Source organism: Athene noctua, chromosome 4 (assembly GCF_965140245.1).
Source record: "Athene noctua chromosome 4, bAthNoc1.hap1.1, whole genome shotgun sequence".
NCBI classification, from domain to species: Eukaryota; Metazoa; Chordata; class Aves; order Strigiformes; family Strigidae; genus Athene; species Athene noctua.
The window spans coordinates 20,776,190-20,798,592 of record NC_134040.1 but is presented as its reverse complement, the minus strand read 5'-3'; the positions used below and the strand labels follow the sequence as shown (position 1 = coordinate 20,798,592).

Below are 22,403 nucleotides of genomic sequence, written 5' to 3'. Positions count from 1 at the left end.
GGAAGGAAGGAGGAGGTAGCGGGGAGGTGTGCCAGAGCAGAAAGCACTCCTGTATCCTGTGGTGAGATGGCAGGGCCACCCCCCTTCCACCCACGGAGGTCACCAGAGGAGCAGGGATTTGCCTGCAGCCTGTGGAACACCCCACACTGGTGGCTGTGCCCAAAGAAGGCCGGGACTCCATGGGAAGAAGCCCCCGCTGTTGTAGTTGGCACTGGGAGGATTGCAACACACGGGAGTGATCCATGCCATGGTGCAGCCTGTGGGAGGGACTCAGAGAAAGTTTGTGGAGGACTGTCTCCTGTGAGAGGGACACCATGTGGAAGAGGGGAGTACTTCCCCCTCTCAGAGGAAGGAGTGGCCGGACCAACTGAAAACCCCCCATTCCCTGCTCCTGCATCACTGGCAGGAAGGAGGTAGAGACACTGGAAACAAAAGTGAGCCTGGGAAGAGGGGAGAAGTGTTTTTAAGATGTGTAACACTTTTCACTGTCCTGCTCTGTCTGTTAAGTGGTTTTGTTAGTGTTTGAATTAAAGTGATGTTCTTTTTTTTCCCCTAAGGAGTCTGTCTTTTGCCCTTGACCTGTAATGGATGAGCCATCCCTCTCTGCCCTTATCACAACTAATTTTCCTCCTTCCCAGTGCTGGGCAGGGAAGGAGTGTGTGAACAGCTGCATGGTGCTCAGTTTCTCTCTCAGCTCAAACCAGGACACCCTTGTGACTGATTAAATGCAAACACAGTGGAAACACACTGGACAGATCCCTAACATTCAGAACAGACACGGCATTATGCTTTCACCTGGTCTGAGTCAAGGGTGTTCCTGCCCAAGGAACACCTCGGGTCCCTTCCTTTGCATAATTCATCTTCAAAAACTACCTGTCACTTCCTAAAACAGCAACACTGGAACAACACTGCAGTAAATATAGTAATTCCCCAGATGCCCAGCCTCTGCAAATTTAAGTGGATGTGGCCCTTCTTTCACTACTTTATATAAAGTATTACTGTGGTGTTTTCTACAATGATACAAGATGGTAAATCCATTAGAATTACGAGGAAGACTTTCAGTGTAACAGCTGGCATCCAACTCAGAAATACATGAAGCTGACTATAAAGAACACACACTTAGAATATGCAGATAGTTTCAAAGGCTCTCCCCTGCCATGTTTCTAAGGGAGAAGTTTAATGGTAACAGGACAGCCGACAAATTAACTAACATGAAAGAACAGAGGTTACAACTTCTGTTCCCATTCAGGGAAGCATCTCATCCATCAGTGAAACAGACATAAATACTACCACACTGCTTATATGCAGTAGAGGTAACATTTCATAAACTGTTTCATATGCAAAGAAGGCTCTTCACCCAAAACACGGTCTTGAAAATCTCAGAAGATATTTTCAGGTAGTTGGGATCTGAAAATCCCACTCAGAATCTATTTCAAGACAGGTAGACCATGAGTGAAGAAGGTCCCTATATCATAGGTAGGAACTATAGTATTTCCCTTGATACATCTCAAAACCTGCAGAGGAGACAAAATTGCTGAATCCTGAAAGAATTAAGTGGTAAGGAGCCTCATACCTGTTGTAGATATTTGTACCAAGAGCCAGGTTCCCAAGCAAAGTAATCCTAAATGCTTCTTCAGAATGACACTGTGTTTGTGATTAAGTGTTTCTTTACTATGAACATCTAACATGGACACTTCTACTATTGGAGCTGTCTGCCTGTACATGTAGATAAGAAAAAAAATCTAGAAGATAAGAAGCCTTCCATAGATTTTGGGCTAGAATTAGAACCTAGTCTTGAAGATTCATGACAGTCTCAATAGAGAGTAGCACGCAAACTTATTTTATCTTGGAAGACAGAAAATAACAGGAACAAAATATCTTTTGTTCTTCTGAGACTTAGAGATAATCAGAACTTTAGCTAGTCCATGCCATCACTGGAAAATTTCCAGAAAAGGTAGGGCAAAGTGACTGGCTGTAAACAGGGCATGAAATTGTATAAATTAAGACATCTTTAGAATTTCTAGGAGGCAACAAAACATACAGATCATATTCCAGGTAGTTCCCAAAGGATATAACAGTTCACAAATGAATCACAAAGTGCCATCAGTAACATTCCACTAAAAACACTGGCACAATTGAAATATTACATTTTTACCTTTATCTGTATCTCTGCTGTGATTCCAAAGGGTTGAAGCAAAGGGAAATTTCGTAATCTTCTTCAAAGCAGTCATTATCTGGATGTCCTGCCTGCCTTGTCAGGAGCCTTTCTAAGTGATAGGCACCCAATGACCTGTGGAAACCAGAACTAGGTGTAAATTCTTCTGCACCCCCCTGAATAATTTTGCTAATGAATGCAGATGTGGCAATTCACTTAATCACATTCTGTCTCAATAAGGCTTGCTAATTGCACTTCCTCTTTTGAGGAAGTTTGAGGAGTGATGGTTTTTCTAACTAAATAAAACCAGCCTTGTATTCTTGTACTATGTTTACAGTAATTTTCTATTAGCTGGGCCTGGTTCTTATGAGTTAATAATCAGTGGTACAGAGACAGGATGAATATAAACTTCTGAGCTTTTGAAAGGAACCAGCAAACATCTCTCCTTTCTGCCTGGGCTGAAGAGGCAGGTCACTCTCATGATGTTCAGGTACTTCTAACAAACCCAGTCTTTCATTCTATATGCATTACGATACATTCAGACAGAAAGAGTATAAGGATACCTGGGTACTTCTGGGATTTATTTTGGAAAACATCTGCCTAGGTGTCAGTCTTTCCAGAAGAGCACACAAGCATGATGGCAAACTCTGAAGTAATGAAAAGTGTGGACACAAACAAAAATTCCCCAAATAGAACAATGTCAGAGTATTAATCTTGCTACCTAATCAGGTAACCAGCTTGTCAACATGACAAAAATTCAGGGGATATACTCCACCTGGACTTTAGCAAAGCATCTGGAACAATGTCACGTGGAAAACAATTAGTAGCTTCAAGAACTGTAAGCCAAGTATGGAAGCAGCTAAAGCGGAAATGACAAACGGGAAGTCATTGGCCTGGAGAGATTTTACTGGTGGCATTCCTCAAAGAACTGTCTCAGGACAAATTTAACATAATTGTTCGGCACAAAAATAGCAGTATACTAACAAAATGTTCTGACTAAACAACTTGGGAGGCCATGTCAGTGCATAAGAATAGCTGGACTGGTAGCTATGGGACAAAACTTAATTGTGCTAAGTGCCATAAGGAATAATAACAAGAATTTTTGCTATGAACCAAGAGCTTGTCAGCTGAAAACAGCTAGGAGGAATTCTGAGACATATTAGTAGGACTGTCAGACTTCATGTATGGGAATGTATCCCGTAGATCCTCACAGCTCCTTACAGGCTCCTTCATCTAGTGGTACTGCTGGTATCATTGCTTTGATCCAGAGGCAGAGAGAGGTAGGCAGGGAGCAGGCAGCTGAGGCCACAAAAATCACATAATCCCTATTAAAACCACACAGAAAATGCAGGGAGAAGTAATAGCCCACAAGTTCTTAATGTAGGATATGGGATTTTGGACTGAACTATGAGAAATTCTTTGTTATATGGGACATCCAGCAAGCCTGTGTTAGCCACTCACAGGATGAGTAGGAGAAGGACCAGGGAAATGGAGCTTATTTCAGAGGAAGCTACAAGCAGACAGTGAAGATTCTGTTACTAAGATTACCTGCTTTCCAGGCTTCAGAGGACTCCTAATGGTGCTGTTCAGCCAGTAATGACACAAGTTAGAGTTCTTGTATATACCTTCCTCATATCTGTAGATGGAAGGAGATCTGGATCTACAGCTGACCTTCTACAATCACTGGCACCCCAAAAGTCACAGATATCAGACCAGGAAGTAAATGCTTCTGGTTAATATCCACAGTGGCTTCTCTTCATCCTAAACTGTGCCTAAGCCATCCAGTTCTGGGAGTGAATGGGTGGCTGAGAAGGACTCCTCCTACAGGAATTTCTGCTGAAGCAATGGGAGTACCTTCCTCCTCTACCCTGATTGGTATTGCTGATATTCACTGTACTGAATTACAGGAAGAAGTTGATAGCAAAGGAAGCACCTTTCCCTGTGACCTGAAAGATACTTTTCAGCATGAGGTCCCTTCCAATCCAAGTTATTCTATGATTTCTGACCTCTCAAGATAGGCTAGAGAGAAGAGTACTTATATAACTTCTCCTTAAATGCTCTCTTCTCATAATAATCTCCTTGTCTTGGAACTTTCTTTAGAAATATTTACCTCTGATCTCCTGGGAAGGAAACAGAAAACAGGGAAAGAGGTATCCCAATTTGCTCTGTGAGCAGCAGAGCTTATGAAGGCCACATTCCAATGGATTTATGTCCTATGTCCCTCATGCTCCGGCCCATTCAACTGACCAGTATGTCCTGTCTCCTCTTCATATCCACCACTCTACCTCCAAGGTGTTCCTCCAGGGCTACAGGAGGAACACTTTTCCCTGCAGTATCTCCAGCTCTCCCTCACCTACTTTAACCGCCACTCAGCTTCCCCTGCTCGGTACTTGTAGCTCTCTTAGAAGACTTTAAGCTACTTTTTTGGCATGCAAAGGTCAGAAGGGAAGATGCACTGTCACAGTAAACAAAGGAAGTGGCAAGTCAAAATATAGAAAATTGCTGAGTCTCCAAAAATTGCTGAAGTACCTGGGCCAGTAACAAAAGCTGACCAATTTTCTGCTTTTTTGTGCCACTGTAGTAACATTTATATTGGGTTGCATTTCAACTTAGATGTAGAAGTTTATACTCAAATTTGGAGATCTAAAAAAAAATAGTATGGGGGAAAGCAGGTGAGTTTTCTGGTTTGACTCCTAAAATATAAAATTTCCATACTCAGAGCATAATATTTCAGTGGTATAAAGTTCTGGGAAGTTTCAGGAGTCATTTCCTTTTGGAAAAGACTCTTCAGAACATTTTAAGTTCTTGGAACCAGAATATCTGATTCCCACAGAAATCCAGATCTATTTTTCCTAACCATGAAGAAAACTTCTCAGACAAGAACCGGAAATGTTTTCTAGAGCATCAAAACCCCCCCAGCCCTGTATTTACCTTCATCATGCCTTCCAAGAAAGGGGGGAACTATTACTGCTATTTTACAGATGGAACTGAAGCTCAAAGGCTAAATTACATACCTGCTGCCAGACAAAAGCATGGTGGGACAGGGAACTGACCACAACAGTCCTAATTTCCAAGACAGTGTCTTAAACACTGCACCACTTTTCTTGAAAGGCCCACACAGTCTGCACTATGCACAAATACACCTTGGACCTTAGCTAATATGTGAAAATGAGAGCTTCAACATGCTTTGGCCTGCACTTTGTTTTTTGCTCTGTCCTGTTATAATTGTCCACATGTAAACAGTGTATATATTCTGCAGCGCTTTCTTAGAAGCTGGAAAATAATTTCCTTCCACTAGCAAACATACTATTTGGGCTGCGTGACACCACGGAAAAAGCCAATGCAGCTTTTCATTTACTGCTGTGTCTGCATGTTAACATGAAGAAGGTCAGTAGGAGTGTACACAGTACTGAGAAAATGAGTAGTTAATTATTGCTAGACTGCAAGAAGGGAAAATACATGATTTATTTTGGTTTAGAAAACTGCAAATCATGAGAACTGCTTCTTTTTCTGGACTGCTTTTTGTGGAAGGGCACATGTACAGTAAAATCTGCAACAATCATTGGAGACTATTCAATGTGCTTTGAGTACTACAGAAAAAAAAAATCCCCTCTCAGCAGCAGGAACAATCTCAATAAACGAAGCGCAATATTCAGCAAGAAAAATCCCATTTTTCTTGTTCATGTGTATAATCTGGCAACTTGCCAAAATCTTTTGCCATGTTTACTCCTCCTGAAGTGTTTGTGCTTGAGAGTTTCATTGCATCAACAGTCAATAATGTTTCAAAACCAAGCTGCATTTAGACCAAAATGTCAGATTTGCTCTTCATGGCACAAGTTTTAATAATTTCAAAACTTATCAGCATACAACAGCAGGCCTAAACTTAGTACAACCAAGTGTTTCTGTTGGGATGTCAAACCACTGTTTAAAACTTTTCTCCAGTCCTCCAAGGGCTGAAGTTATATTTGCAGTTAGAATAAATAAGCAAAATATACTCATATTACAAAATAAAGAAAACTGTTTTAAAAACATTCTAAGAAGGCATTTTTATCAAATGTTTTGTCCCAACCTTTCTATCAGAGCAGGTGGAACAAAACCAGCAAATCAGTTCCTCTTGAAAAAGGTGGACTAGCCCCTCCCGAATACTAAAAGTTATATAAAATTATACATAATTATAAACACATCTAATAACTTTGTGTCACTGTGTTGAAAAATAATAGTTGCAGGCTACAAAAGTAGCAAAACCTCTTATTTACAGAGGGAGATAAGAGTCCTGGGAAGCACAATTTGGTATACTCAACTTCACCTGATACTAAGTATCTAGAAGGAGAGGCATTCACTATCCTAACACTTCAAAGACTTGACCAATCAGCCCACTTAATAAAGTGGAACCCAGCAAGTGAAAAGTAATGATCATTAAAACCAACATATACCCTTTTCAGAGTTTAGAGACATTTCAGTAGTATTCAAAAGGTATACACTGCTGCAAATTCAGGCAATTACAAAACTTACCAAGCTGTTTTGCACTTGAATGAACGAGAGATCACAACGAACAGACATGTACAGTTCTATAAATGTTAAATAATTGAGTTCATGTACTCAAATGTTTTGCAATGTTTAAGTAAAAAGAAGGCAAAAGGCTCAGCACCTGCCAGCAACAGCCACTATTCTGAAACCGTCTAACATTTTTCTAGGCAAGATCCTGACTCAGCAAATTGCTCAACTTCACAAAGTAAACAAGTAGCAGAGAATGTCTCATCTCCTAACTCCAAACTAAGTAATTCAGTATCCTTTGTCACATCATTTATCCTGAAAGAGTGGTTTAACAATTGCTTCACACTACCATGATGTATGTTTTTTAAGCATTTGTGTCACCAAGTGACAGAAGCAGCATTATTGAACAATTCCCAGTCTCTCCTAAAACTGTTTTTTATCTAGTCAGTTATAGATGGAGTATCTGCATTTAAGCAATGCTGTATTTCCACTGGAAAGGTATTTTAGATGAAACAACTTTGCTGAAACTGTCTGATGCATCAGTATATTTTGTTCAAGAAAACAAAAACCAAGGATCCCTCATTTTCGCAATCTCATTGAAGAAAAGTTTAAGTGATAAAAACCTCTTTGTTCTTCAGTTTAATTGATTCTTCTTTTCCTAGCAAACACTGAATTAGCTTTGTGTTCTGTGCTATATAGTGAATTCTGTTAACATCCCTATAGTGAACGCATACACTCACTCTGGCTTCAGCCATGTGAAATCACCTGAGAACTCAAAGGAATCAAATATGGTCACATTTTCTCAGCAAGCAAACTGAGAAAATTGTAATGCTTACAAGTGATAATAGGAGACTAAAAAAAAACCAAACCTCAGAAGAGGAAACGTGTTTGAATGGGGTAGGGGGAATGACAACAACACGTAGAAAAGGAATAGCAAGTAGGAGAATGAATGGTGGTTTGGAAAAGAACACTGTAAACAGAGTCTTTCATCTGTCTTAATACCACTGTGTGATGTCCAAAAAAAAAAATCAAACTAACTTTATAAATAATACTCTTCATAACATACACAATCCTGCAATGGTCTTTAAAATGTTATAGTATAACATAGGTAGTATAACTATAGATGGTATATTCAAGTTAAATGTCCATGCTACACCTGTGTTCCAAGAACAACAGGTTATAGACTGTAACTAGACTGTTTCTTTCTTTTGAAATCTGAAAACACACAGTTTATTCAGAACCTATTGTTAAGACAGTCATTCAATTTGGGTAAAGATTTTCAGTATGGGCAATCCTTTACTCGGCTGTTCTAATGATCTTTATGGTCACCATGAAGCAGTGCTTTTTTAAAAAGATTCTTTAAAGTATCTGCTTTTCTATCCCAACATTTGCTGCTAACCTCCTGTATCAGGTGTACCAGTCAAGGCTGGCAGCAAGGAAGGCAGGCTGCAGGAGCTGCCCCATGCTAGCCACAGACAGTTCCAGCTGGCTCGGCAAAGAACCCACTGCAAAACACAGCTCAGCCCAGCAGCCAAGTGGATGGCATCTTTGTGAAAACACTAGACAAGCAGAGGAACGAGGGGAAAAAAAAGTGAGGAACAGCAGTACAAACACTGAAGTCAGAAAAGAAGGTGCGAGAGGAGATGCTCTAGGCACCAGAGCAGATACTCCTCTGCAGACCCTGGAGAAGATCGTGCTGGAGCAGACACCCACACCACAGCCTGGGGAGGAGCCCACACCTGAGCAGCTGGGTATTTCCTGAAGGAATTGCAGCTCATGAAGCGCCCACACAGGAGCAGGGAAAAAGCATGAGGAGGAAGGAGCAAAACAACTGTTACAAGCTGACTGTAACTCCCCCATCTGCCACTCAGGGGACCGGAGGGGAGGACAAAGAAGAGTCAGGAGTGAAGCTGATCCTGGAAAAATGGAGGCAGTGGGAAAGTGTTACTTTAATTTTTGTTTCTCAGTATCCAAATTTATTTTAATTGGCAATTAACTACATTAATTTTCCCCCAAGCTGAGTCTGTTTTGCCTGCAATAGTAACTGGTAAGCAATCTCCCTGTGTTTATCTGGACCCATGAGCTTTGTCATCCTATTTTCTCCCCCTGTCCCATGGAGGAAAGGGAGGGAGAGAGTGGTTGTGTGGGCACTTGGCAGCTGGCCAAGCTTAACCCACCACACCCGCTCGCAAAACAAATGAAAAAAAGTACGCACTGGTTTAAAATGAAGAAATTTTAATGTAAAAATTTACACTCACCATGTTGTATTTTCTGCACTGATCCCTCTCAGTATATACTTCTATCATGTTTTCATAATAAAACCACAAAAAGTAATTTTCAAACTAGAGAGGAAACTGCAGCAGTCTGCATAATTTATTCTATTCATAATTTATTCTACAAGTGTTTACAGATTTAACAATTTCTCTTCCCTTTTCTCAAGAAAATAAGTATTTCAATTCTAAACTCAAGAATCATTCAGTGCTCTAACAGTCTGTGTGCTATGCCTCAGCATCCACTGTCAAAACTAGCATGTTTTTATCTCTTGGGATTCCAACCAGTAACCTCTGTTGCTCCTCATGTGCCCATACAGCATATTCAGAATTCTTCTCCAGCGACACCCAAAGCCACACTTCAGTGAAAGAAGAAACAGCTGAAGATCTCCATCTTCAGTTTTGCCTTGCAATACACCCAGCCGCCAACATTACTTTCTTCCAAATGGATCAGACCACACTTTTAACCCTACAAATCAAATATGAGAATACCAGCAGTTCATAACTAGACTGTTGGAGGAAAAAAAAACAAAAATTGGTCTGCTACTCCAGCCTTGTGTACAAAACAATGAAAGAACCTAACAATTTCTGCACCAAACTCACAACTCTGCTTAAGCTTACAAAAATATTTAGAAACACAACCTCATCGTTATCTTAAGCTTCAGATAATAGAAAAACCTATCACACCCACAGTTAAGGTGTTCTAATACTGTTGGAACAACCAACTAGAATTGCACCTTGCACTTGAATTTGTTTAGATTTCACTTTCAACTAGTGGATCTCGTAACTTCTCATCAGCAGCTAAATTTAGACGAAAAAGTTATACTGAGGAGGACTGATCATCAAGTACCTGCATCTTGAGTAAATGAGCCAGTCCAGTCCTCTTTAATGTTTAATAAAAAAGGTAGGTTTATCAGACTTCTATTTCACAATGCCCTTCCTCCTCCTCTTCAGCATTTCACCACTTTCCTGGAAGGCAAGTCCTGCACTGATGATTTAACTGAGATGTGTAGTAAGGACATGACATTTATCCTATTTGGTTTTCCCCTGCTGCTGATGTTACACTTTTCTAAAAATAGGAATACATTACACTTTAACATACTCAGATATGAACTGTTTCATCAAGACAAGCACTCTCACATCTCTGAAAGAAGTGCCAACCATTACCACCACCAGTTCCATTACCTATGAAACAATAAACTCTGAAGGCCAGTTTGCCATACTTTATTCCCCTCATGTGCTTTTCTACACCTTCCATTGGCAACAGCAAGGATCGAAAAGCTATGTGCGCTACATTCCAAATCTGCTTTTACCTGTAATGGTTTTCTGCCTTACTCCTCTCCCATGAGGCTGGAAGGTACTGACAAAGTGCTCATAAATTGTGTTTCAACTGAGTTGCAAACCAGTATTCCACAAAACCAGGGTGCAATAATGTATTCTTTACAGCTACAGTTCAGCTCACCCATGGTTATTTGCTCTGAGCTGTTCAGAAGTTAATTTCTGTTGTGGAAACTGGCATTTCTTTAATAAAATGCAACAATAACAGAATCTCTGCAACTTATTTAGCCAGTTAAGTCAAGTTAAAACAGATTTCATTAAATCCATAATTTTCAAGTGAATCATTAGCCTGAAAAAACAATTTTCATGGTAAGTTTATTATATATGTATTCCTTGAATGTATTCTTCACTGTGTTATTTAAATTCATATAAGTATTCAGGTCTTACTTCAAGGTCTTTAAATCAATCAATGCAAACACATGAATCAAGTATACCTGCAGGCTGAATATCCTCTTGAACAACACCAGCTCGGTTTATTGACTGTTCTTTCTCTGGAAAAACAGAACAGAAAGGACACTACTGAAAAAAAGAAAGCAACAGGCATATTGACTGCACCAAATAAAACAATATTGAAAATTTATTTCATTCTGGATGCTACAAAGAAAAATTCTGGTGAGTATCTGCCTATACAATGCAAATGTAGCATTCACACTTCTCTGAGAAACTAACAGCTAGTTTGTTTTGCGATATTACAAAAATAAGATAATTCTTAAATATCTTAAATATAATTCTTAAATAACCTTAAAGTAATAACTACTGTTTAGTAAAATATGCCAAAACACCCTCCATGATCCCATCACTTAAGGGATGATTAATACTTTTAGGAGCTATCACTCATATGCTCAACATACAACTCTTCTAAAGATTTATTCTTTACAGAATCAGTGATTCCCATTTTTCAGGCCCTGGAAGACCATGCATCCTACAAGTAGATTTCATGACAGCATCTATAGAATTACTCCTTATAAACTTCGTGAAATTAAGTATCAAAGGGATTTTTTCCATACAATGGACCTGTCTCAGGCTTTTCTTCCTTTGAAAGATTCAATCGCTTCCAAGAACAGAAATGGACAAAACTATATTAATCCCCCTTATTAAACGCTTCTCCTTTTTTCCCCTTCCAGTTAAGCACTTCACCCCTGTGGTATTTCAAAGCAGGAAGTCAAAGCAAAGCTGGATTAGCCTTTTGTCTATACAACTTCACTTTTTAAGCCTTTAAAAAATTGTAGGGTGCACATTCTCAGGGGAAGCTCAGAACTAAGATCATCTTAAAACTGAAATTTTCAGCATCCTATCCCACTGAGAAAGCACAGGAGCTACATATTATTAGGCTGCCTAGGTGCAAGCCTAACACTACTGGAGACTAGCAGGCATATCACAGTTAATTCTACTGGCATGGGGGCAAGCAGTAGAGGCAGATGCAGCTTCTCCAGTTCTGTTCACTGAGCATGGTAATTGCCATTCCATCCTTTTTAGCAGACAAACTCTCAGGGAACTGTCTAATTTCAAAGGAAAAGGTACAAAACCCAGACAGAGAAAACAGAATAAGGGCAAGGAAACAGGCTTATTGTAGAACCTGAAGGAGAAAGATATTTAGGTAGAGACTAAGATCAGAAGAAAAGCTGACTATCATTTTGGTCTCTATCTGAGAGGTCCAGGAATGCATTTAGGGTGAACAGAAAGAGCTGTTAACTGGTCAGGCAAAGAAACCAGTGCAGAGAAGTAACAGATGAGAAATACACAGATAGGATACAGTCAATAGGAAGAATGGTGTGGGACCTGAAAACAACTTGGAAAACAGGTAAGCCAAAAAAAAGACAATAAGGAAGAGCCAGTCTTGATGAGAGGACAACCACCTCACAGGATGGGGAAGGAGCTGAGTCTCACAGTTCAGCAAAATCACAAAATCTACTGCAAAAATGCCCCAATATCAATCCAAATAGCAGCTGCCAGCCCACTGTTCTGATTAATCCAAGTGGAAGAGGTCTGTGCTGAAGACCTCAAAGTTTCAACACTACCACTAAACTAACTACATGTTTCATATGAGGAAACAGTCTTTTTTAGAGCTAGTTGCAGAAAGGAAAATACCAGAAACATCAAGGCCACAAACCGAGGTACTCAAAATCTACAAAGTGATAGCATTTCTGTATGAAATTAAGTCAAACGCCTGTGTGCACAATTTAAGGTTCATATTAAAAATTTGACTACATACAGTTTTTCCAAGTACCTTCTATTTTAACTGTTAAACTGTTAAGGACTCCTCTAAAGATGTGTGAGAATTGTGCAGAAAAGTCTTCTTCCTGAACACAGTCTGCCTCATTCATGTAGAATTAAGGAGATGGACAGGGAAAACAAGATTGAAGAAAGAAAAAATAGATTTTTGTGTTTACATATTTGAATGTCACTCCAGTGAACTAAAATATATTCTTGCATTTTGCAGGGTTACTATGTGGTGCTAATCCAAATGTCCAACTTCAGACCCAGTGTCCCAAAGTGCAGAAATACTGAGTATTCATGCACAGCTCAAACCAATGGGGGGGTGTAAGCTTCTCCAGAAGTTGTCATACAGCTTACCAGACTGTGCTCTGAAAAACCAAATCCTTTATACACCAAAGGTTAAAATTCTTCTGCTCAGGTACCACAACTGTGAAATTCCACGTTCTTGTCTAAAGTATTATGACAACTAACGCTTGTCCTCTCATACTGCAGTGATGAGCATCAAGAAAAGTACACAGGAAATTAAGAGAGGTGAGATCAAAGGAGAGTTTGAGCAGCATGCAGTAAGTAAAGTTTAGAATCAGGTATTAAATAGCAAGTTTAAGAACTCACTAACTGTTCATCACTCATTTTATGTGCTAAAAGGAGACTAAAAAAATCCCTAACCTGCTAGGGAACATGTGCTCATGTAATTCACAAGTATAAAAGAGGACGTTGTCCACTAGTTCTGTCCTTTCATTAATGCTGAGTCACACTTCTAATATTATATTTTTGGAAAGTGCACCATAAGCAAAAACTAATTAAGTTTTTTAAATAGGAACACAGAGTAGAAAACCCATCTTTATGGGCAGCTTCCAACTTCACAAATATAGCTTCCTTAAATGAAAACTAGCTGACAAGTTAAATTTTATTTCAGCTTTGATGAAAGGCTGAAGTCCATCCAAGAAGATCAATAAGTTTGTTACCATTTTTTTTTTCTTCCTAGAAATCTCTTCAGTCTCAGCAGATTAACCACATGCATCTTCAGGTTATCATCAACGGTTTAATAAAAGTTAAAGTGAGGGGATGAGGCTGGTTATAGCAGAACTTTTCCCTGATTCCTTTGGCTATAGTTAACGCAAGTTTAGGGGTAACAGGTGCTCCTGGAGCCTCCGAAGCTTCACTCCCAAACCTTCAGGAGCCTTACAGTGTTCGAGAGCTCCCTGGTTACAGAGTCAGTTGCAGGCTTGGTGGGGTGTTCTGGTTTTCCAGAAGGGAAGTGAAGTTTCCTCAGCAGTCAGCTTCAGAGAAAACTCTGCAGACTGAGGCCAGATCCAGCAAATCATCACAAATGGTAAAAAAAATACGTTACCATGTTTTAAGTTAAGCTTTTCAACTGCAGCTAGAAAACATGACTCAAACAGCTTAAAGAATCACAGAATAGTTTGAGTTGAAAGGTACATTTAAAGGTCATCTAGTCCAGCCCCCTGCAATGAAGAGGGACATCTCCAACTAGATCAGATTGCTCAGAGCCCCTTCCAACCTGACTTTGAATGTTTCCAGGGATGGGACATCTACCTCATCTCTGGGCAACCTGTTCCAGTGTTTCACCACCCTCATCATAAAAATTTCTTCCTTGTATCTAGTCTGAATCTATTTACTTTTAGTTTAAAACCATTGCCCCTTATCCGATCACAAGAACTCCTACTAAAAATCCCCTCCCCATTTTATAAGCCCCCTTTAGGAACTGGAAGACTGCAATAAGGTCTCCCCGCAGACTTCTCTGAGGTGAACAACCCCAACTCTCTCAGCCTGTCCTCAAAGGCAGGTGTTCCAGCCCCCTGATCTTTAACGGCTTCCTTAACTGCATCTCCGCCCTCATAACCGCTTCAGAGAACAGCTGAAGGGTGCTTAATCACATGCTGGCCAATAACTTGAAACAAGAGTACGACGAGTTTAACTACTCTTTTTTGAGTGTCTTAAGCAGAAAATCTCTCGGAGTTACTCACCCAGAGGCAGCCCACAGCACACCAGGGCCCCCCCCCGCGCCACAAACCCGCTCACAGCGGCACAGCCGGGCCGCTCCCCCCGCCCCGCCCCGGGACTCACTGTACTCCTCCGGCAGCAGGAGCGGCCGGAAGTAGATGGGGTAAAGGGCCGTCCCCACCACGGCCACGAAGCCGCCGAAGATACCGAGCGTGCGGAACAGCCTCGCCATCGCCGCCGGCGGCCACAGCCCGGAAGCTGTGCGGGTCCCGCTTCCGGGACACCCCGGAAGGGGAGCGGCGAGGGACCGGCGGACTCCGCCCCCCCGGCCTGGCGCGGCAGGAGCGGCGCAGCGGCGGGCAGCGCCCCCGCGCGGGCGGGCGGGCGCGGCACAGCCCGGTGCCGTTACACGCCCGCCGCGTTTCCTCCTGCCGCGCCTGAGCGGGCGAGCGGCGGCGCCTCCGGGGCCGCACACGGCAGCTGCGAGGAGCCCTTGCCCCGCCTCGCCACCCCAGAGCCGCCCCGCGGCCGCCAGCGGGACCGGGGGGGCTGCCCCGGGCCGGGGCCGCGCTGGCCGCGGAGAGTCGAGGCGCGGGGGCGCGGGGAGCCGCCGCGGAGCCCCCGAGCTGCGCTGCTGCGGGGAGGGAGGGCGCGGCCCTGGACCGGGGTCCTGCCCGGGGCGCGCCGCTCCCGGGACGCCGCCCGGTGCCTGTTGTACTGGGGTGCGCGGGGGGCTCCGAGGTGCCTCACAGAACAGCCGGGGGGGGCCGGCACCCCCCGGGAGTCTCAGCCCCCGGGTGTCGCCCGGCCCGGCCCGGCCCCTCCGCTCCCCTCCGCACCTGCGGCGGCGACGCGGGGCCAGGCGCGGCCCGGCCCGGGCGGCGGCCCCTCCTCCAGGAAGCCGGATCTGCCGCATCCTTGTCGCCGGGGCCGGTCGCTCAGTCCCGGCCGCGCTGGGCAGCGCCGCCTCCGCGGCATCATGCGGCCCCCGGCTGAGCCCCCCGCCGCGCCCCGCCGCCGCCTCCCTCTGCTTCTCCTTCTCCTCACGGTGAGTGGCGGCCGACCCCGCACCTGCCCCCGGGACCCGGCCCGGCCCTGCCCGCCGCCGTGGCGGCGGAAGATGGTGGCCGCGGCGAGGGGCCGGGCCGGGCGGCGGCCCCCGGATGAGCGCCGAGCCCCGCGGGTGGGGCTGCCCGGTACCCCGCGGCGTCACGGCGGGGCTCCGCGCTCGGCCGGGCCGCTGCGGGGCTGCGGGTTGTGAGCGGAGGGCGGAGGCGGGCAGGAACGGGCGGCCGGGGGGTGCGCGGCGGGACCCGCGGAGCCAGCCCGGCGGTTGTTCGGTCTGGCCCCGCTTCCCCGGCAGCAGCCCCCAGGGTTACCCTGCTTTAGCGAGTTAGGGAACGTCAGGTCGTTAAATCAAAATGTCAAAAAGCTTCTGTGCCAGGTGACGTTGAATTTCTGGGTTTGAAAGAAGGGGGAGCCTCTGACATCTGCTTACAGGTGCACGTGTGACTATGGTGCTGCACTGGCTTACGGAAACAACTGCATTTTAGGGGCATCTACTAAACTACTTTTTCCTCTTTTATGCTGCTAAACACAAACTCTGGTTACAGTCTTTTATGCCTGTACGATAGTGTTAATGACTGGGAGCAGATCAGCACCCTTTTTGTTGGTTTTCCTTTTCATGGGTCTTAAAATCTATCATGATGTGGCAGGTGTTCACAGGTAAAGGACTACTGTTATCTTCAGACTCCGTGCAAACAGGAGCACTTTCATAGGGTTAAGTGGAATTTCTGCAGTGGTGAATTCAGGGAGAGTAATGCTGCGATCTTGTTCCAGCAAGTGGAAGAACGGTTTCTCATCATTCTGTAATATTACACTATTGAAATTTTTTACTTTCCTACCAGGTGTTGTGATTGCCTCTCATTTTGATTTTTATCACAACATCTGATGGGATGACTTGGATAAATTCATTCAGATTCAGCAGGTTTTAAGGAAAAGATTAAGAAAAAAACTTTTACAGCTTTTGTGGCTAAGTTGCTCCACACAACAAAGCCTCTATGTCTTTCTTGTTGAACTCTGCCTAGTTCATGGTTACATTTTGAATCCATCGTAGCTGGCCTCTTTGCTGGGAAACATTTATATTTAAATCTCATAATCACACTCATTGTGTAATCTTTTCATCTTCACTCTCTGTAGTCAGAGTTGATGTACAATTAACGCTGCCCTGTCAGAAATATCGGAGAGGGAAGAACTAGGGTTCCTCACTGAGTAGGGACATTTAGATAATACATATGCTATGCAGTGTGCTGGGGAGCACTGTGTACAGGCAACTAAGTGGTAACAGAGACTTGGCCACGGTCTGGAAGAGTTTATGGTCTGCAGTCTCTGCCACAGCTGTGAGCATCGATGCAAGGTCGCTCAGGAGTCTTTGCACCGTGCTCCTTAGCGAATGAGCCCCCTGAAGGGTTTGTTAGGTGTGGTGTAACAGCAGACCCAAACGTGCTTCATGCATTTTTGCAGCATGTGTCTCAACTAATACCTATGCACCAAAGGATAGAAGAAGTTTCCTGGGTAGCTCCGTGGGACCCAGTTAGCAGAACAGGCACTAAGGGAAATGCAGTAACACCAGCATGGCTGAAGCTAATTTTATGCATCAGTAGTGATGGTACATTGTGCTTAAGCGATCTAGGAAACATCACGGAGTTTGTTCTACAAAACTGGATTTGGGTTGCAGAGCTTACTACCTTGGGATCCCCACCACAAAATTTCAGCTACATTCATACACTGCTGCATCTTTGTTAATGAACTGTGCCAGACCCACACTGTCTTTGCTGGAGGCCAGCTTCCATATCTCTGTATTGAATAAAGCCCTGAAAAAAACTGAGAGCTGGCTGTGTGCATTTTGACAGTAAATGTGTGTATGTGGTAAGCACACAGTGATACCACAAGGGTTTGTAGTGTCTGCTTGGTAGTCTTCTACATTTTGTGACAACCACATGGCATTACTTCCATAATATATTATCATCTTCCTGATGATATTGTCCCCATATCACAAGGATTAAACTGTTTTCAAGTGCTCTTTGTTGTGAGATTAAAAAATATGTAAGAAATGTGAATGATAACCATCAAGTCCAAGAGGATTAGAATAATTTGTGGTTGCTGCTATGTGCTTTTAATGCTTTTAGAGGTATCTATAACCAAAGAATAATAATGTAGAAAACAAAAGAATAGTATCTTTGTCAAGTCAAACTCCAAAGGCTATTTAAATTAGTATTAAAATTAAGGTCCTCTCATCAACTTTTATATCAGTATTTGTGAATGTGTGTTACTACATGATATGGTAGTAACCTTTCCAATGGACACTAGCCTCCTATTGCTGTTCAGTACACATAATTTTTACAATATCTATATCAATTTACTATAGAATGGGAAACGAGGCAGAGAGGAAGGCTGTCACTCTGAAGAGACTACTTATTGTAGAAAGCTTAGGTACTGACACTGTGGAGTGTTTTGTGTTTTTATAGCATGTATCTTGGTGCTTATACACGGTTGAGTGTTCTGCACATCTGGCTTCCAATGTCTCTTGTTGGACACAAGAAGATAAAGAGCACTCAGTTGTTCTTGTGGAAAGTGGTTTAAGTGACACCTTCAGAAAGACCACTAAATAAATCTAGTGATATAGAGTTACCCAGCTGCTAGCAATGATACCCAGCTTTCTTACCCAAAAGTTATGTCTTCCGGCTTCTGCCTTAAATAAATTCAGGGTCTAGGGGTAAATAATCTCCTTGATGCACAGTTGTGTTCTATTTGGGACTCTAGAGCTCTTTTGGGCCTTTAAGAAGGCAGGGATCCAGGGGAAAAATAGCATTTGATCACATAGTTAAATCCAAAATCCTCATCATAGTAACAAGGAAGGAGTACAGGTAAACTTAGTTCTGACTTTTCCTAATGTTTATACCTTCACAGGTTTTGCTGACTTGATGTTTTTTCAGTATAGCTCTCAAGGACTGTCAATATATTGTTAAGAAATAAAAAGCAAAGTAGTTCATCATTAGGGATTTTTAATGACCCCCATATTAATCATGAGCAAGGTCTTGTCCTCCAGGTGCACAGCACATAATTCTGATAATTAGAAATGTACTAACGAACTGGCTAAAGCTTTTAAATAACTTGAGACTCCCATTGAAAAAGCCATCAATCCAAGGTAGGTATCCAAGATAAATTTCAGTTTGATTTTTTTTAAGCTTAGCAAAGTTAAAAGTCACCCAAGACAGATCTTCTCATTTTAAGCAATCTTAACAACCAGCTTCCCTGGTAATCCTAAATGCCAGTTCTGAATATTTTAGACGGATCAGGGGATCTGGCAGAAGTGCTGTGCTGGTGGCCAGCCCTCTGAGCTAAGTAATCCTCAGTATACTTGGCAGTGCATCAAGCCGGACGCTGACTGCAGAGCAGAAGGAAAAGAAGCTGGTTGAAGCCTTAGAGACAAGAACTTCAGCATGGAGGATAATCCTGGTGTATGTCCAAGCACTCAAAGTATATTATAATGTACATAGCTGCAGAGAGCAAAAGTTGAGCGAAAGGTACCTGCTGGTCCTTCTGCTCAGATTTGTATGTCTGTCTTCAGGATAGGAACATTTCAATAATAAGTTCCTAAACACCTCATGATCTTTAATTCATTTTCAGGAAACCACTGTGAGCTGCCTTAGTTGTTATTCTGCCCTTCAGGTACCTGCATGAAGGTAGCAAAATCAGCTAACTTTCTAAAAAGATACAGAAACTTAAGTCTGCAGCAGTACTAGTGAACAACAATATGATGAATAAATGCCAGTAAATTTTAGTATATACTCTTTAGGCCAGATCCTTGAATCATGTGTAAATAGCATGACGTGTAAGTCAGTATCTTAGACCGGATACCACTTGTGGAAGGACTGAAGGGTACACCCTGTAAATACAGTTTGTTTGTAGAACCATGTGTAACTTTGAGAACTTGATATAGAGGAGTTATTACCATTATAATGTTGATGGTAGCTCTTCAGTAATCCACATCTACTTGCTGTGTGAAAGAATCCTGGTATTTTGGAGTATGGTATATAAACCTTCTGCTTCTGCAGTGTTCTGTTACTGCTGCAAGTATATTAGTAGTCACGTAAACTTAGACTCTCTGGTTAACATTGTTTGGGCTTTGGGTTTTTTTCCAGAACTTTGTGCCATCCTTTGGAAAGGAGACATTACGGACAACGACAGTTACTCCGCAGCTTGAGCAAAACATGGATTATGTGGACTTTATTCATTTAAACATCTTAGAAAAGAAAGTTCTTAACAGTTCTGAGGTTTCAGTTCAATATTTATGTTCTAAGCCTTGTATCATCAACTTGGAAGCAGTAGCTTCCTCCGAGTTCAGGACTGGTGTACCAGTGTATAGAAGGAGATGGAAGGATGAGAAGAACCTTTATGTTAGCAGAACTCGACAAGTACATTTGAAATTTCCAAGCATCATGGTTTACAGAGATGATTATATCATCAGAAACTCAATAATAGTGCACAGTGTGATATTATATGCATGGATTAGCCACAAATCAGTTAGCAGCTATAATGTTGAGCAGAATGAAGACTACCAGGATGCAGTTGCCAAGAATTACACTTTTTTAGAAGCAGTTCCACCTTTTGAACGCCCATATAAGGACCACAAAGTTTGTCTTCAGTGGGGTGCTGACTATTTGTGGATGCTCCAGGCAAACAGGATACCTCAATGCCCTCATGAAAGTGGTAGGTGTAATGTCACTTTTTTCCCCCAAGGAAACCAATGGACCCAAATAGCATCTTTGGTGAGCTGTTAAAAAGTTCATACCTGTAGTAAATGTTGTGTAGAATGATTTACTTGACAAACATTGTTGAATATGTAAGGTTCATAACTGTAGGGTTACCGTTGCAAATGACTGAAGCCATCATGTCCTTCAGAACTGGATTGTTTCATCACAGCTAGCCTGGAGATTTGTAGCAGTGTGGCCTTCTAAGTGTGTTCAATCAACTTTATTTAAAACCCACTGATGTCTGTGGACATCATTACTTTGTTTTCAGAGAGAGTTGTTCAGTTCCTTACTGTGTTGTTTGAGGGTCAGTCCTGCAGTTCTTGCACACATAATTCTCACTCAGGTGGTCTACTTCTCCTTAAGATGATGGCTGCACACTCAGAAACTTATTTAAGTCTTTGTAGTGAAATAAACTTTATAGTACATCATGGGCAGGCACTTTTGTTTTAAAAATGAATAGTTTTAAATTAAAAAAGGTGTCTTGGCAATTGTATAAATTACTGAAACTCACAACTCTGCTTTCTAGATTTCCTTTGAGTTGTGATTTTCTTTTTTTCCGTCTGCTATCTGTAGTTTTGCACCTGCTGATAATTCTTTTTGTCCTCAATATATATTCAGAGCAGGACCTAAAAGGAAAATTGTTATTTGCTTTTAAAGGGTTCTGTCTTAGAAAATCCTATAATGGTATTGTTGTCATTTATTTTCACTACACTGGCATGTAAGTGCTCTGAAGACAAACAGGCAAGCAATGATGTTGCTTCATTCAGGGGCTTTCTAAAATACTTAACTGGAGACAGCATGTGATATCTGACAACAGTGTGAAACATTTTATGTATAATCTAATTATATTATAGATTAAATCAACAACAAATAGGAGAAAATAGCATTTTATTCACATTTATTGTCACAAGCTTTTTTTAAAAAAATCGCTTGGGGTTTGGATTTTTGGGTTTCGTTTGTTTTGTGGGGCTTTCTAGGAAAGCTGATGATATGTCATGGCCTTGAAGATCTTTTTCCTGTTTCTTAGCAGGGGCAGCTTTATCAGATTTATTACAGGATTAGGCATATCAGTTAAGAAGAGAATTGGTATCTATCCATACATACAGTGTAAACTGGAGAGCTGAAAATGCAGAGCAAGTCCAAGAGCTGAGGAGTAATGTCACGTAGGCACAACCAAAGATAGGATGAGATATAAGTGGATAATATAAATGAAGATTTCTTCTTTACTAACTGGTTCCTTAAGTATCTTAGATTTAAATTAGCCTGTTTCTAATACCAGCTGGAAATGGACTCCATTTCATTTTTTGTGGGATATTCAGTCCAAGACTGTAACATATTTAATAAAAGGGAGTGAACTTGTGTTTAAGGACTTCCTGAAGGTTTGCGTTAATTTTTAAACTGTTGTGTGATTCAAATGTTTGACTGCACGAGTGTGAGCTAATTAATTAGTTATCAGTACTTGTTGTCGGGCAGATTAAGAAAGATTGTATTTTGCAGATGGTGTCCAGTTTCTCAACTTTATATACGCTTCCAGTGGGGAGAAAACAGGAATCGTGAAGAAATTTGAACAATTTGAAAACAGAGAACTTGAGACAGTCAGACGACATCAGATTGATTATCCAATGTAAGTATAGGCAAATAATTGAAGTGGGCTGTAAGCCATTACTGAAGTCTGTAAAATGTATTCTTAGGCTATACCACAGATTAAGGGAATACTGCCTACTAATTTGAGAAAAGGCTTAAAACGAAACTAGTTAGCAATTCCTCCTGTTCTCTGATTTCAGTTTTGGAGAGGATTAAGGTAAACCTCAGATATTTACAGTGCATGTTAGTGCAGTGCTGTGTAAGAGATACCAATAGTAGGTGTAACTGAGCTGGTTAAGCACAGTTGGGGTAAGTTAGCTGTTACATGCTGTCATAATCAGACTGCTCTCTCAATGACTAGCTAGCCTGGGGTTTTCTGCATTACAAAGAGATCTGCATTTCAAACATAACTTTCAGACCAAGTGCAGAGTAGGGTTTCTTGCAAGGGCAAGCATTGTGGAGCAACTTTTTCCCTATAAATTCATGCTCTATTTTGCAGCTAACAAGTGATACTAGTGATAAAGTCATGTCTTCCAGCTTGAGTTTACACTGTTTCCTTCCACC

At 42.0% G+C, this 22,403-nt stretch overlaps 2 protein-coding genes across 6 annotated transcripts in view; one reads left to right on the top strand and one right to left on the bottom strand.

The window, feature by feature from the left end:
• SMIM20 (small integral membrane protein 20) overlaps positions 1-15,382 on the bottom strand; it is a 34,345-nt gene extending 18,963 nt beyond the window's left edge. For 2 of the 4 annotated variants that reach the window (XM_074904618.1, XM_074904619.1), the window contains exons 1-2: positions 15,279-15,382; positions 10,692-10,748 (exon numbers count right to left, since the gene is read on the bottom strand). In XM_074904618.1, coding sequence (XP_074760719.1) covers positions 10,692-10,748; positions 15,279-15,355 — 134 coding nt within the window. In that variant the 5' untranslated portion in view covers positions 15,356-15,382. Of the gene's footprint in view, positions 1-8,873; positions 9,389-10,691; positions 10,749-14,562; positions 14,740-15,278 lie in introns of those variants that run through there. The other 2 variants (XM_074904620.1, XM_074904622.1) reach the window with 2 other exon arrangements.
• The window catches only part of SEL1L3 (SEL1L family member 3), a 42,994-nt gene continuing 35,878 nt past the window's right edge, over positions 15,288-22,403 (top strand). For both annotated transcript variants that reach the window (XM_074904617.1, XM_074904616.1), the window contains exons 1-3: positions 15,288-15,487; positions 19,644-20,211; positions 21,753-21,879. In XM_074904617.1, coding sequence (XP_074760718.1) covers positions 15,419-15,487; positions 19,644-20,211; positions 21,753-21,879 — 764 coding nt within the window. In that variant the 5' untranslated portion in view covers positions 15,288-15,418. The remainder of the gene's footprint in view (positions 15,488-19,643; positions 20,212-21,752; positions 21,880-22,403) is intronic.